This window comes from Myotis daubentonii, chromosome 3, assembly GCF_963259705.1.
Source record: "Myotis daubentonii chromosome 3, mMyoDau2.1, whole genome shotgun sequence".
Lineage (NCBI taxonomy): Eukaryota > Metazoa > Chordata > Mammalia > Chiroptera > Vespertilionidae > Myotis > Myotis daubentonii.
In genome coordinates, this window is record NC_081842.1 from 55,063,847 (window position 1) to 55,077,145 (window position 13,299).

A 13,299-nucleotide genomic window follows, 5' to 3' on the forward strand; every position below is an offset into this window, starting at 1 on the left:
TCGGTTCTTGTCTTCTTGATAGAGAGATTTCAATCAAGAGAAAATATTTCAAAATGTAGAAAAGCAAGTAAGAGTTTATTGACGCAGCAAAAATAGATTTAGGAGAGTGAAACAAGGAAGGACATAGAAGAAGCAACAGGAGAGCCCCGGCTGGGCTGCTCTGGCTCACTGGGGAGTCAGAGAAAAGGGGGCTTGGAGACAGGTTCAGGGGTTAGCCTGGGACAAACCACCCCTGTGCATTGCTCCCCTGGTTGCAAGTCTCCTGGGGTCCCTTAGAGGTTGGGGGAAGGAGAGAGGGAAAGGAATGGTACAGGTGAGCTCCTTTGAGTAAAGCAAGAGTAGAAGCAGTAGCCCTAGCCAGCTTGGCTCAGTGGATGGAGCATCGGCATATGGACTGAAGGGTCCCAGGTTTGATTCTCTAGTCAAGGGCACATGCCCGGGTTGTGGCCTCTATCCCAGTGGAGGGCATACAGGAGGCAGCTGATCAATGATTCTCTCTAGCCATTGATGTTTCTCTCTCTCCCTCTCCCTTCCTCTCTGAAATCAATAAAAATAAAAATAAAAGAATTAAGCACATAGCCCAAATGGGTTCACTGGTGAATTCTACCAGACATTTCAGGAAGAAATTCTGCAAATTCTCCATAATCTCTTTCAGAAGACTGAAGCAGAGAGAATACTTTCTAACTCATTTATAAGGTAAGCAGTACCCTAATACCAAAACCAGAACAAGACACCATAAAAAAAAACAAAAAACTATTCACCAATAGCTCTCATGAACAGAAGTATAAAAAATCCTCAACAAAATATTGGAAAGTCTCATCCAACAATGAATAGAAAGAATTATACATCACAATCAAGTAGTGTTTATCCCAGGTATGCAAAGCTGGTTCAACATGCAAAAATCAATTAATGTAATCTATCACATGAAAAGACTCAAGAAGGAAAACCATATGATCACATCACTAGATGCAAAAAAAACACACACAAGAAAAACATTTGACAAAATCCACACCCATTTATGATCAAAACTCTCAGCAAACTAGGAATAGAAGGCATCTTCCTCAGGTTGATAAAAAGAAATCTGTGTGGTGTTAGATGGGTACTAGGCTTATGGGGTGATCACTTCATAAGTCATATAAATGTCTATTATGTTGTACACCTGAAATTAATATATTGTATGTCAACTGTAATTGAAAAATTTTAATCTACAGAAACCTACAGCTATCATCATACTGAATGGTGAGAAACTCAACACTTTCCAGCTAAGATCAGGAACAAAGCAAGGACATGCTTTCACCACTGCTTTCTTTTTTAAATATGTCTTTATTGATGAGAGAGAGAGAGAGAAAGGGAGAGGACTAGACTAGGGATTGAGCCTGCAACCCAGGCATGTGCCCTGACCAGGAATTGTGCAGTAACCTCTTGGTTCCTAGGTGGACACTCAACCAATTAGTCACAACCGCCGGGCTCACCACTGCTTTCCAACATCACACTAGGAGTCAGTCCTAACTAATTCAAATACAGGGGGAGAGGGGGAGGAAATAAAACATATACAGATTGGGAAGGAAGAAATGAAACTCATTGTTCACAGATGACATGGTCATCTCATTTAATTTAAAACAATAATGTGATTTATGAGCTCTGAGTAGAGAAATAATTGAGTATTACAGACTTTCTGTTAAACCTGTCTGTGTCCAGAGCTTGCAATTCAAGTCAATTCAACAAACATTCTCTGTGATCCTGCTGTGGGCCAGGCGCTCTGCTAGGTTCAGGGGATGCTGCGTTAAACAAATACGGTCCCTGCCCTGAAGGAGCTCACAGTTCAACAGGCTCCAGTGTCAGCCTCAGTAAGCGCTGAAATCAAAGTCCAAACCGAGAACCAGGGGAGCAATAAAGGAGGGAGGTGGCAGTGAGGATGCACAAAATCCCTGTACCATAAAAATGTCAGAAACACACAGGTCACGTAGATAACCTCCGGGCCACACTGAGTGTAATTTATTGTAGGATGAAAGCCGCCCCCCCCCCCTCCCGTCGATGACAGATGGGTGATCAGGTCACTCTTTACTGAAAGACAACTATGTGCCATTTAAGTCCAAGGACATGAAACAGGGGAAGCCCCACCCACCACACAGATACACTGGGGCATATGTGAGCCAGGACCCCGCAGTCATGTCTGGGGTAAGGGCTTAGGCGAGCTGACCTCCGTGGGAACCTTCCAGGTACATCTTGGCACAGCAATGGGCTCCAGTCTGTGGTGGATTACAGAGAAAGGCAGCACTGCCCCCTCTTGGCACACAGCCATGCCTGGCTGCAGCTGATGCTCTCTAGTCCCCCCTGACACGCAGCAGAGAGACTTGGATGGGAAGCAGGTAGGCGTGCAGTTCATGGCGGAGCTGGAGGGCAAAAGGAGCAGGTGAGTACTTACAGCTCATCTGGCCCATGCACTCCCCACAGACCAAGGACAGGAAGGGACAGAGGGAGAGAACAAAGGAGGAGGCCACCACATTTCCTGAGCGTCCTGCGGGCTGGGTACAGCCTAGGTCAGTGGTCGGCAAACTGCAGCTCGCGAGCCACATGCGGCTCTTTGGCCCCTTGAGTGTGGCTCTTCCACAAAATACCGACTTCTGCACATGGGCCACGAAGTTTCAATCGCACTGTACGTGCGTGCCTGCACATGGTATTTTGTGGAAGAGCCACACTCAAGGGGCCAAAGAGCCTCATGTGGCTTGCGAGCTGCAGTTTGCCGACCACTGGCCTAAGTGCTTTGTACACATAATGTCGTTTAAACCTGACAGTGACCTTATAAAACAGGTAGTATCAGCCTTATTTTATAAGAGAGGAAAGTGTATAGAGTAACTTGCCCCATGTCTGGATGTGTGAAATTCACACCCAGATCTATCTGGCCCCATAATTTGTTGTTTGATCCCTGAGCCCTAAACCAATGGCCAGCCCCCAAGAACTGATGTCCTATACCCCCATGGCCTGGTCCTACACCTAGGCTCCTGACCTGCTTATGTCTCCTTGGCTTCTTTCTGACCCCTGAAATAGTTTCCAGTTTGGGGGAGTTCAAATATGACACCCTCTGGCTTTCCTCTTCGGCTGAGATTCACACTTGCTACTTTGATTATCATGTGCAGTGGGCATTTGTCATTTATTTGGCTGTCCTGCTTCAAGACCCCATGCCATGTTCAGGGAACTACTTATGGAAATCTGAGGAGTTCACCTAAAACAGCGGTTCTCAACCTGTGGGTCGCGACCCCTTTGGTGGTCGAACGACCCTTTCACAAGGGTCGCCTAAGACCATCCTGCATATAAGATATTTACACTACAATTCATAACAGTAGCAACATTACAGTTATGAAGTAGCAATGAAAATAATTTTATGGTTGGGTCACAACATGAGGAACTGTATTTAAAGGGCCAGAAGGTTGAGAACCACTGTCCTAAAAGAACTTCAAGACCCAAATGTTCCCATTCCCTGGTAGCAAGATATGGCACAAAAGGTAGACTGAGCTGACCCACTCTAATTTTCCAAAGAGCCAAACATTCCTGAAAGCCCTAACCCCAGAATTTTACCACTAGAAGCATTGATCTGGGTTTTAGGAGAATTTTCCCACTTGTACAAGTAGAGCCCAGTCTTGGTTCCCTAGAGTGTACATCGATGGTATTTTTCTTCCTAGCATTCCTATTTCCTTTGGGGGCTATCCTTTGATTTCCACGTGGTTCAGGTTGGAATGTTCGTCATGGTGGCCCTTGTAGGCCAATAACATCATTCCCTCCTTTGAATGATATGATTAACTTGGGAAAGGAAATGCCTTGTGATTCTAGGGCTGTCATAGCCACCTCTCCTTACAGATGGAGAGAGACTCTGAACAATAAAGGGAGCAGAGCTAAGAGAGAGAAAAAGAGAAAACTTTGGTGAAGTTCTAGGTTTCTCAGCCAATACTTTGCCTTTTCTGTATAAGCTGTGTTGGGTTTCTGCCACTTGCAACCAAATTCCTGCCTATCTGCCCATGGATATGATTGTCCTTCTCCCAGAGGCCAGAAGGCCTGACCTTCTAAGGGCCTGAGGAAATTGAGGGCGAGAAAAATATTTTTTTTTTACATAGCAGAGAAGGGGAATTCAGAACTCAAGAAAAACAGGCAGAAGCAAAGCCAGGCAGGGATCCTTAGATTTAGCTCCTAATACGCCATAAGAAACTACTAGTAGACTCCCAGGTGTAACAGTTGCTCTTCTGTACCCTGCAGATCTTCCCGGGAGTTAGTTCACAAGAATCGTTCACTCTCCTCTACTCCCCTGGCCCAGAAAGCACCCACTCACCTGGTGCATCAGTCTCTCTGCCGCTCTGGGGTCAGTGAGGTCTTCTGGGGAGGCCACGCTCAGCCTCAGGAGGAGGAAGCCTTCATCCCCACCTGCAAGTTGAGATCAGTAGGAAGATAAAAATATGGGGGAGTCAGTTCAGAAATCAAGACGTGAATGGTGTTACCCAGCCCCTGTCCCCTCCCCACAGCATATATGTGCTCATCTCATATGTAAATGTGTCTGTGTTCACATAGGAGCTTACATTTCCTCACTGCAAAGAGAAAGAGAATTCCCTCTGTAAACAACCTAAATGTCCATCCATAGAGGACTAGTTAAATAAATTATGATAAAACAAAATGGAATACTGAGCAGCCATAAAAAAAGTGTAATCTTTATCATACACTCTGCATGCATAAAAAGGAGAATGTGAGATATCTATCTATATCTTAATAGATTTATATAGATATAGCTAGATATCAATATTATATAGCTACCTTTCATCCTCCTTTTGATACTTCCCTATGCATATTTCATGTGCAGAAGAGGATGCACAAGAAAGTAACACCATCAGTTATGGGTATGAAGAAAACTGGGTGGTTGGGGTCAGCAGTGGGAGAGAGACATTTTATGGGGTAACCTTTTGTATCTGTTGAATTTCAAATCATGTGACTCTATCATCTAATAAAAATAATAAAATAATTTTAAAATAAAAATATATTGATAAATTGTTTAGAAAATTAAAATATGAGTTTGGCATCAAACAGAGTTTCATCTGGAACCCCACTATCTTTTTTCTTTAAATCTGTTTTCCTCACCTGCCATATGGGATAATAATACCCACCTCAAGTGATGGTTGCTTTTAATTATCATTTTTTTATTTTATTTTTCAGCTACAGTTTACATTCAATATTACTTTATATGAGTTTCAGGTGTACAGCATAGTGGTCAGACAGTCATATGCTTTGCAAAGTGTTCCCACCCCAATATTTCAAGCACCCACTTGGCAGCATACATGGATATTACAATATTATTGACTCTATTCCTTAGGCTGCACTTTACATCGCTACGACCAGAGAAAACACGCAGTGGGTGCCAATGCTTCCGGTAGAGCAGTATTTTTATGCAACCTCTGCCTGGAATGCAAAAGAAATTTGGCAAGGTGGTTGTGATTAATGTTTTTATATCACCTTCCCAGAAAGGCAGGGCAAGCGGAGGATACTGTGCGGATGAGGCATGAGGAAGTGCAGGTGGGGGTGGCAGACTGGCCAGGAACTGAGCTGACCAAGCAGCCTTGGACAAGGGATTTCTTCTCTGAGAAGGAGCTGTTGTCTCACAGGTGTAGCTTAAAATCCCACACCTTTGCCCAGTTTATTTATTTTGTCACCATTTATGGCACCAACCCAGCAAGTGCATCCAGTGAGCCCGCTTTCATGGGTCCTAGATGCTCAGAGGGCAGCAACTTGGGGCAGGTGCCCACAGGATGCTCCTCTGTGCGGTTCTGGCTGAACCAGAGGCTTCCAGAGCGTGAGAGCCATGTCCTTCAAATAAGCTTTGGGAACTCACCTGGGCACAGTAGTTACTCAGAAGGGCAGAGCCGGGAAGGACTTCGTTGTTCATGCCAGCTACTGATGGAGACACTGAAGCCCAGAGAGGGTCAGGGACCTGTCCTAGGTCACTCAGGTTGTTAAGGGCAGAGCCAGATCGCAAACCATTTCTCCTGACTTTCAGCCCTGCACTCTTTCCATACTCTGCCCTAACTCTGCTTGTTACTGATTTAGCAAGAATCACTAGAAGATCACGAAGAGGTGACATCAGAAACAGGGCTCCAAAGAGGCTCTCGGATCCTTCCTGTCTATTCCTTAAGCATGTAGACATCCGGGAGACTCTAAACCTCAAATCCCCCTACATCACACACGGGTACTCTCTTACCTGTAGTGACTCCTGTGGTCCGAGCAGTGGTGGGTGTGGCTACTGGGGACTTTCCTCCGGCCATGCTGGCTATCCTCGAGCTCTTTGGGGAGGCTGTGGTCTTGGCTAAGGTGATATCTGTTTCTTGGCTGCTGTTGGCTGCAGCCAAATGGACAGAAGGAAGAGGACCCCTGCTGATGGGAATGGGCCCACTGGTTGTGCTGTCTGTGGTAGAAGTCTCCGAGCGAGTGGATTCCTTGATGGTGGCTACATCTGAGAAGCTGTAGCCCATAGCTGAGGACTCAGCAGAGGAAGTTGCTCTGCCAACTGTTGACCCAGCCTCTGTGGAAATTTTAACTGCTCCTAAGACCTCAGCGTGGCTTGTTGTCTCAACAGAGGGGGCTGAGGTTTCTTCCAAGGGGTTCATGTTTACTGTCACCAAAGTTCCACTGGGGGCAGTGGCCTTGGCTGCTGTTGTTTCTCCTGTAAAGCTATTGGCAGTATGTGGGGTCTCAACTGATTCTGTGGTGCTGTCAGCTGACAAGGCCTCAGAAGGGGTTGTGGTCCTGGTGAGATGTGATTTTGCTTTAGTGAAGTCAGGCAAAGCTGATGTCTCAGGGATGGATGGGGTCTTTCCTCCTGTGGGGCTGTGATCTACGTCTGAGGTCCCAGCGATGATGGCAGTTTCTTCTATTTCTATTATGTTGCAATTAGTAGCCTCAATGTTGGTGATCTTGTAGGCAACCAAGGCTTTCGGTGGAACAGTGATGTCAGGTTCCTGGGCTTGTGAGGTGATATCTGGAGCTGAGTTGCTCTCCAAGGCCAGAGCCCTGGCTTCTGCAGAGGTGTGAGCCCATGTCAAGGCATCCATGGTGATCCGCTCGTCCTCTTCAGAGCTGTCATCAGCACAAAGGGTGTCAAAGACAGCTTCCAAGAGATCACTATCTGTCACCGTCTCAACTGTGGTCATTCCAGTTCCTGAGGGGCTGTCGCTTGTGGCTGATGTCTCCACAGAAGTAGTGATCCCAGACATGGACTTGGAAGGTGTTATTTTTGTGAGGGCCCTGGTCTCTGTTGCAGGAGATACGGTTTGGGTTTCCCTGATCTTTGCTTCTGAGATGGTGCTGGCTGGGAGTAAGGTCTTATCAAAGGTCTGGGTGCCCAGGGTTAGAGTTTCTAAAGGGGTGTGACTTGGCACATAGGCCTGAGCAAGGTCAGTGGTCTCGGAGGCTCCCTCTAAGTTTGTGTTGACCCCCAGAGTCACAGCAGGCACTTCTGTGTGATTCATTGTCACCAAAGGGCTTGGTCCCTGGGTGTTGGCGCCTGTGTTGGGTAAGACAACTTTGTGAGCCATGAGTCCAAGTGGACTGACTTCCCAGGAGCTCTCACACTTATGCCCTGGGCACTGCTGGGAGGAGGATGGGAATGGAATGTTGCTTTTACCCCATTTGTCATCTACATTTACAAGGAAGAAGGAGATAGGAATGGGAAGACCAGTCCCATGTGGCAGCCACAAAACTGGGATGGCCCTAACTGATGTCCTCTGATGGCCCACTTGAGGCAAGCCAGCCCCAGAATCTAGTTGATTATTGGTCTGAAGACTTCCGAGGGAATATGTAGGGACAGAATCCAGCCTCAAGGAGGAGCAAGAAAGGAGAAGCCCATATGAGCCAAGAACTGCAGAGCAGGGACCACAATTCTCAGAACTTTCTAAAATAATCCTTGTCGCTTTCCCATCAATACTTTTCTCATTCAGTAAATGTTTCCCCACGGAAGTAAAAACACATCAAATATAAGAAGCATCTGTGGTTTTGTGTTTAGAGGTAGTTGGGGGGATTAGGAGAGAGGACCCTCCAGAGACAATGTGGGTATTGGCTATTGCAAAGGGGAGGGGAGCAGGCAGAGTTCTTGGGGCTGTAGCAAGGATAAAGGGGCCAGCTTCCCATTCTCGCTCAAACCTCTCCTTAACATGGGCCTGAGATGATGGGGATGGAACCCCAGAACTCCAGAAATTATGTACCAGGCATTTTTTACAGGGAACGTGGAGCCAGGGGAGGCAAAACTTCAGTTTGTAGAGAGATGCTTCCAGCGTTTCTCCACAGGGCACAATGTCTCTGTTCACTTGACCAGCCCTTTGATGTTAGTGAGTGGACGGCCAGCAGGTGCTCATTGCCCCAGGAGGGGCTACAACAGGCTCTTTCATATGCTGACAGAGGGGCCTCTCCTGTCTGCCAAAGGGGAGGGGCTCTCTGTCGGTGGACCAAGGAGCCTCCTGGGGAGGGCTGCCAGGGTTAGCAAATAAAATTACAGGATGCTCAGTTAAATTTGAATTTAAATGTCAGATAAACAAGGAATTATTCTTTTAAAATATGCTTTTATTGATTGCAGAGAGGAAGGATGTGGGAGAGAGCTAGAAACATCAATGATGACAGAGAATCATTAATCAGTTGCCTCCTGCACGCCCCCTACACGGGATGGAGCCTGCAACCCAGAATTGTGCCCCTGACTGGAATTGAACCTGGGACCCTTCAGCCTGCAGGCTGACGCTCTATCCACTGAGCCAAAACAACCAGGGCAAGGAATGATATTAATGACAAATAATTTTTTTAGTATGTGTATTTCTCATGCAATATTTGAGACATCCTTATACCAAAGAAAACTTCATTACCTGAAATTCAAATTTAAGGGGACACTGTGCATTTTACTAGTAACACTACTCTTAGAAGGAAAAAGATAAAAATATAAGCCCCATTTTCAAGGTTATGATGGTCTGAGATGATCTTTTCTGAAATCTACTGCCCCAAAAGTACCCAAGGACTTGAAGGAGGTCCAGAACCATGCAGTCACTTCTACCCGGGGTGTCACGATGAGGCCACAGGTCCTCAGCTTGTCCTCTGGTGTCTCCCACTGAATGGTGAACAAGCACTGGGCCACGAGGCAGGAGACTGGGTCCAGCCTAGATCTGTTGCTTACTAGCTCTGGAGCTCAGTGATTTACTGATGCAGATCCTGACTCTGCCTCTCACCAGTGAGGCCAGCCACCGGACTGCTTCAAGTCCCCATCTCCTCCCTGTGAGAGAGGCTCCCAATCCCTGCCTTGCCGTGGGGGGAATAGGAAGTTCTTATATTCCAAAGCCTGCAAGGGTTATTAAGCATGCCTTCCCCAGCGAGTCCTTTCAAGGAGTCAGTTAAGATTGAGGGCACACAACCTATTTCAATACAGTGAGAATTTCCTGCTGTACCCACATGCCTGTCAGGCAGGTCATGACATTCAATCTCCTGACTCATTCAGTGCAGTCTAACTACATGCACAAATCATGCTTTTATGGAATATAGTCTCAAAGCCTGAGATATTTCCCCCAGGCTCTCAGATCCCACATAATAGAAGCAGAGACTTTCTGGGTCAGCCCACACAGCCTGAAGCCCAAACAGTGGTTTGGGTTCTTAGACTCTCACCACTGACCTCTCACACATTTTTGCCCTTTTCCAGGAGCCTTGTGGTGTCATCATGCTTCCCAACCCCATAACCTCTTGATCTCCGGGCTCTCACAACCCCCTCCCCACATCTCTTACCCACCAGGGGTCTTCTCAAACAGAAGACCTCAAGAAGGGCTCTTCTCAAGGTCATCCTGGCCTCTACAGCTCTAGAGTGCTGCACTCTCCTGCTCCATTCCTCAAATGGAACTGGTGGAGAGGAAAGCGTGTGGACTCTGGACTCTGAGTCTGAGTTCTCTCTTTGCTGCTTGCTCTGCTGCTTACCAACCTGTGACCCTGGCCATGTCTCCCGGCTCCCGGGCTGCATTTTCTCCTGTGCGAGGGAGTCAGGGGTCCCTATTTCATAGGATTGTGAAGATTCAATTACATTAAAAGTAAAATGTGCAGCACAAGCCTTGCAGATCAGAGTGCATGCAAGAGGTGGGTGGCTGCTCAGGGGTGGGCATGTGTGGCATCAGATCCTGGCTCTGCAGATGAGATACTTTAATCCCAGTAAACTTCAGTCTCCTCACCTTTCAGGGGGAATCATATCTCTCTCATAGGGTTAGTGTGAGGATTAAAAAGATAGTGCACTGTGTGCGGTACATGGGATATCACTGTACCTTCCTTTCAATTTTTCTGTGAATCTAAAACTGCTCTTGAAAACTAAAGTCTCAAAAAAACAGGGAATGACAGCCTCATCAAGATAAGAAATGAGTCTGAGGGCCAGGAACCCCACCCCCAGAGAGGAAGTGGGTCTGTTTCTGCCCTGGTGCTTGAGGAGCCAGCCTGGGGTCCAGCACCACCACCACCCCTGCCCCTCCCCAGTACCATGTGATGGTCCCTCTGCATCTGTTCTCCCAGCCCTGCTTGGATGAATGAGACTGACCCATTTTCACGGGAATGACTTTCCCCCTCACTGTGCTGGCTGGGGTTGTTGGGACACTGTCATTTCTCAGGGATTTCCCACAGTGTCGGCTCCGCCCTGCGGGTTGGGGGATAATAACCATCCCAGGAATTCTCAATAAATTTTTATTACTTAAGTTGGGGGAAAAAAGATACTGCATGAAAAGGATGTGTCAATGAAGGATTATTGATTGTAACACAGGGACCACACTGCTGCAGGATGTGGCTAGTGGCAGACACTGTGTGTGTTTGGAGATGGGGAGTGGGGGAATCTCTGTATTTCCTGCTCGGTTTTGCTGTGAATCTAAAACTGCTCTAAAAAAGTCCATTTAAAAAAAAAAGTCCATTTAAATACATATATATATATATATACACTAGGGGCCCGGTGCACGAAATTTGTGCACTGGGTGTGTGTGTGTGGGGGGGGGTGTCCCTCAGCCCAGCCTGCCCCCTCTCACATACTGGGAGCCCTCAGGCATTGACCCCCATCACCCTCCAATCTCAGGATCAGCCCCTTGCCCAGGCCTGACGCCTCTGGCCTAGGCGTCCGGCCCTGGCAGCGGGGACCCGCAGCTGCAGCGGCCCCATGATCGTGGGCTTCGCTTTAGGCCCAGGCAAGGGACCCCTAGCTCCTGGGACTGCCAGCTTCGACTGTGCCCAGCTCCCATCGCTGGCTCCACCCCTACTTCCTGCTATCACTGGCCAGGGCGGAAAAGGCACCTGATTCTCCGATCATGGCTGGGGGGCAGGGCCAAGGCGGCCCCAGGGCCGCCTTGGCCCTGCCCCCCAGCTCTTAGCTCCCCCCTGGGTTTCCGATCACTGTCAGTGGCAGGGGGCTTCTTCCTGCTTTCCCTTTCGCCTCCCTGCATTGTGCCTACATATGCAAATTAGCCGCCATCTTGTTGGCAGTTAATTTGCATATAGCCCTGATTAGCCAATGAAAAGGGTAGCTCGTACGCCAATTACCATTTTTCTCTTTTATTAGTGTAGATTGCATGTGACCAGCTTGGCACAGTTCCTAATACAGATCAATGTTCTCTTCTTTCATAAAAGTCCTGTCTCTCTCAGAATCCACCCTCCCCAAACAGTCTGTGACAGCCAGGTGTTTCACACAAAAACTGTGTTTTCTTAAGGATAAACTTGGAGGAGTTAGAATCTCGTCAAGCCACATTCTTTGGCTTTAGTCACATTTATCACCAGCCTGCACCTCCCTGCACCCCACGTGCTCACGCTCCCACAGGCAGGATAGACAAACTCCTGGGAACCTCAAATGATATCACTCATTTGTAAGCACTGCAGTGTCATACATGCTTAAGGGGACACACTGCCATCTGCATACTCTTTATCAATGATAGTGAAACCCAGGGTCCTTATGACTTTGATTAAATTCTGTTTAAATCCTAGCTCTAGAAATCGTATCTCTCACCATATATCTACACCCCAAAGACCTAGCCTTTCTCCACAAGCAGCAACCGCCAGGCAGCAGAAGCCAGTTGCCTGGACCTGACTAATGATTATAAGGCCTGACCTCTGGCAGGCTACAGATAACATCTTGATCTAAGTTATGTTTCCATCCCTGAGCCCTAAGGAGGAACCACCCCCTGGCTGTTTTCCCTTGAGAACAGACAGAGGGACACCAGAACAGACTTCAGAGCTGTCCTCAAGACCTGAAGAAATAATTTATTACCCTCACCTCTGACCAATCAGCTCACAGCATGACCTGAACCCCCTAACCCACAGTGTCTTGAGATTTTGCCCCCTATATGCTGTAACCTACTTGACATCAGGGAGTTCAGACTTTGAGCATAGCTTCCAGTTCCCCTGGATGGCGCCATTCATCAATAAAATCCTTCTGCACTGAAATTCTAGTATTCAGCTCGGCTAGCACTGGGTGGACAAGTCTTTCTATAACACAAGTAATACCTCACATTTAGCTTTATGGCTAATTTTAATTAGCCCAAGAGTGCTACCCTCACCCTCTGCCAGGGCAGAAACACACTCCCAGAGCGCTGCCAGGAGAGAAGCCCACAGGACCCTCCTGCCCTCTTACCTGCAGAGCTCCCAGGGGCCCCAGCCTCCCAGCAGCAGAAGAAAAGGGGCAGAGCCAGGGCCCAGAGAGAGCCCATCCTAGCTGGGACTCCAGCCACCGCTGCTCAGCAGATCTTCCCACTGCCTCTCACAGCCACCTGTTCCTGCTTCCTCTACCCAGAGAGGAGGGGCCAGCCACCTGCCCAGGTGTGACCTGGTAGTTTCCAGACTGCGGCCAGCTGATCACCCATGCACAGACTGAGCACTGGCAGCAAGATAACCCTCTGTCCCCTTGCCCAGTGACCTCTCCTCTCTGCAGTTTCATTTGAAAACATGGAATCATTTTCACAGTGATACTCACCCTTGGGTCCTGCAGCCCAGGAGGTCATGGAAGACGGTGCTTCACACACCTTTCCCTGTCTCCTGCCCTTCACCCCTCTCCACCTCCTTATGCCTTGGAATGGGTTTTTACTTAGACAGACTTGGATCTCATTCCTAATCCTAGACTTCATTAGTATACTAGTAATCTAGGGCAAATTAGAGAAACTTTCTGAACCTCAACTTTCTGGCTGTTAAATGGGCATATTGCTACCTCGCTGGACTGTTTTGTGAGAATTACATAAGAAAGTCAACTCTTGCACAGTGCCTGCTGCCACACACTTGGTGCTCACCAAAAACATG

General features: G+C 47.7%; 1 protein-coding gene across 1 annotated transcript; it reads right to left on the reverse strand.

Annotated features, from left to right (window-relative positions):
• Positions 1-1,821: 1,821 nt before the first annotated feature.
• Positions 1,822-12,854, reverse strand: MUC20 (mucin 20, cell surface associated). Its single transcript, XM_059687538.1, has 4 exons — positions 12,641-12,854; positions 6,233-7,534; positions 4,322-4,413; positions 1,822-2,393 (listed from the first exon to the last, which is right to left on the reverse strand). Exons 1-4 carry the CDS (start codon positions 12,714-12,716, stop codon positions 2,325-2,327), a joined length of 1,539 nt encoding a protein of 512 aa, XP_059543521.1. The 5' UTR covers positions 12,717-12,854; the 3' UTR covers positions 1,822-2,324.
• Positions 12,855-13,299: the final 445 nt, after the last annotated feature.

Excerpts from the sequence above, each read along its gene's own strand:
- MUC20 (XM_059687538.1), bottom strand. The coding sequence starts at position 12,716 with ATGGGCTCTCTCTGGGCCCTGGCTCTGCCCCTTTTCTTCTGCTGCTGG. Across the intron at positions 7,535-12,640 it reads GGCCCCTGGGAGCTCTGCAG|GCGCCAACACCCAGGGACCA; the intron begins GTAAGAGGGCAG and ends TACCCAACACAG. Across the intron at positions 2,394-4,321 it reads CAGAGAGACTGATGCACCAG|CTCCGCCATGAACTGCACGC; the intron begins GTGAGTGGGTGC and ends TTTGCCCTCCAG.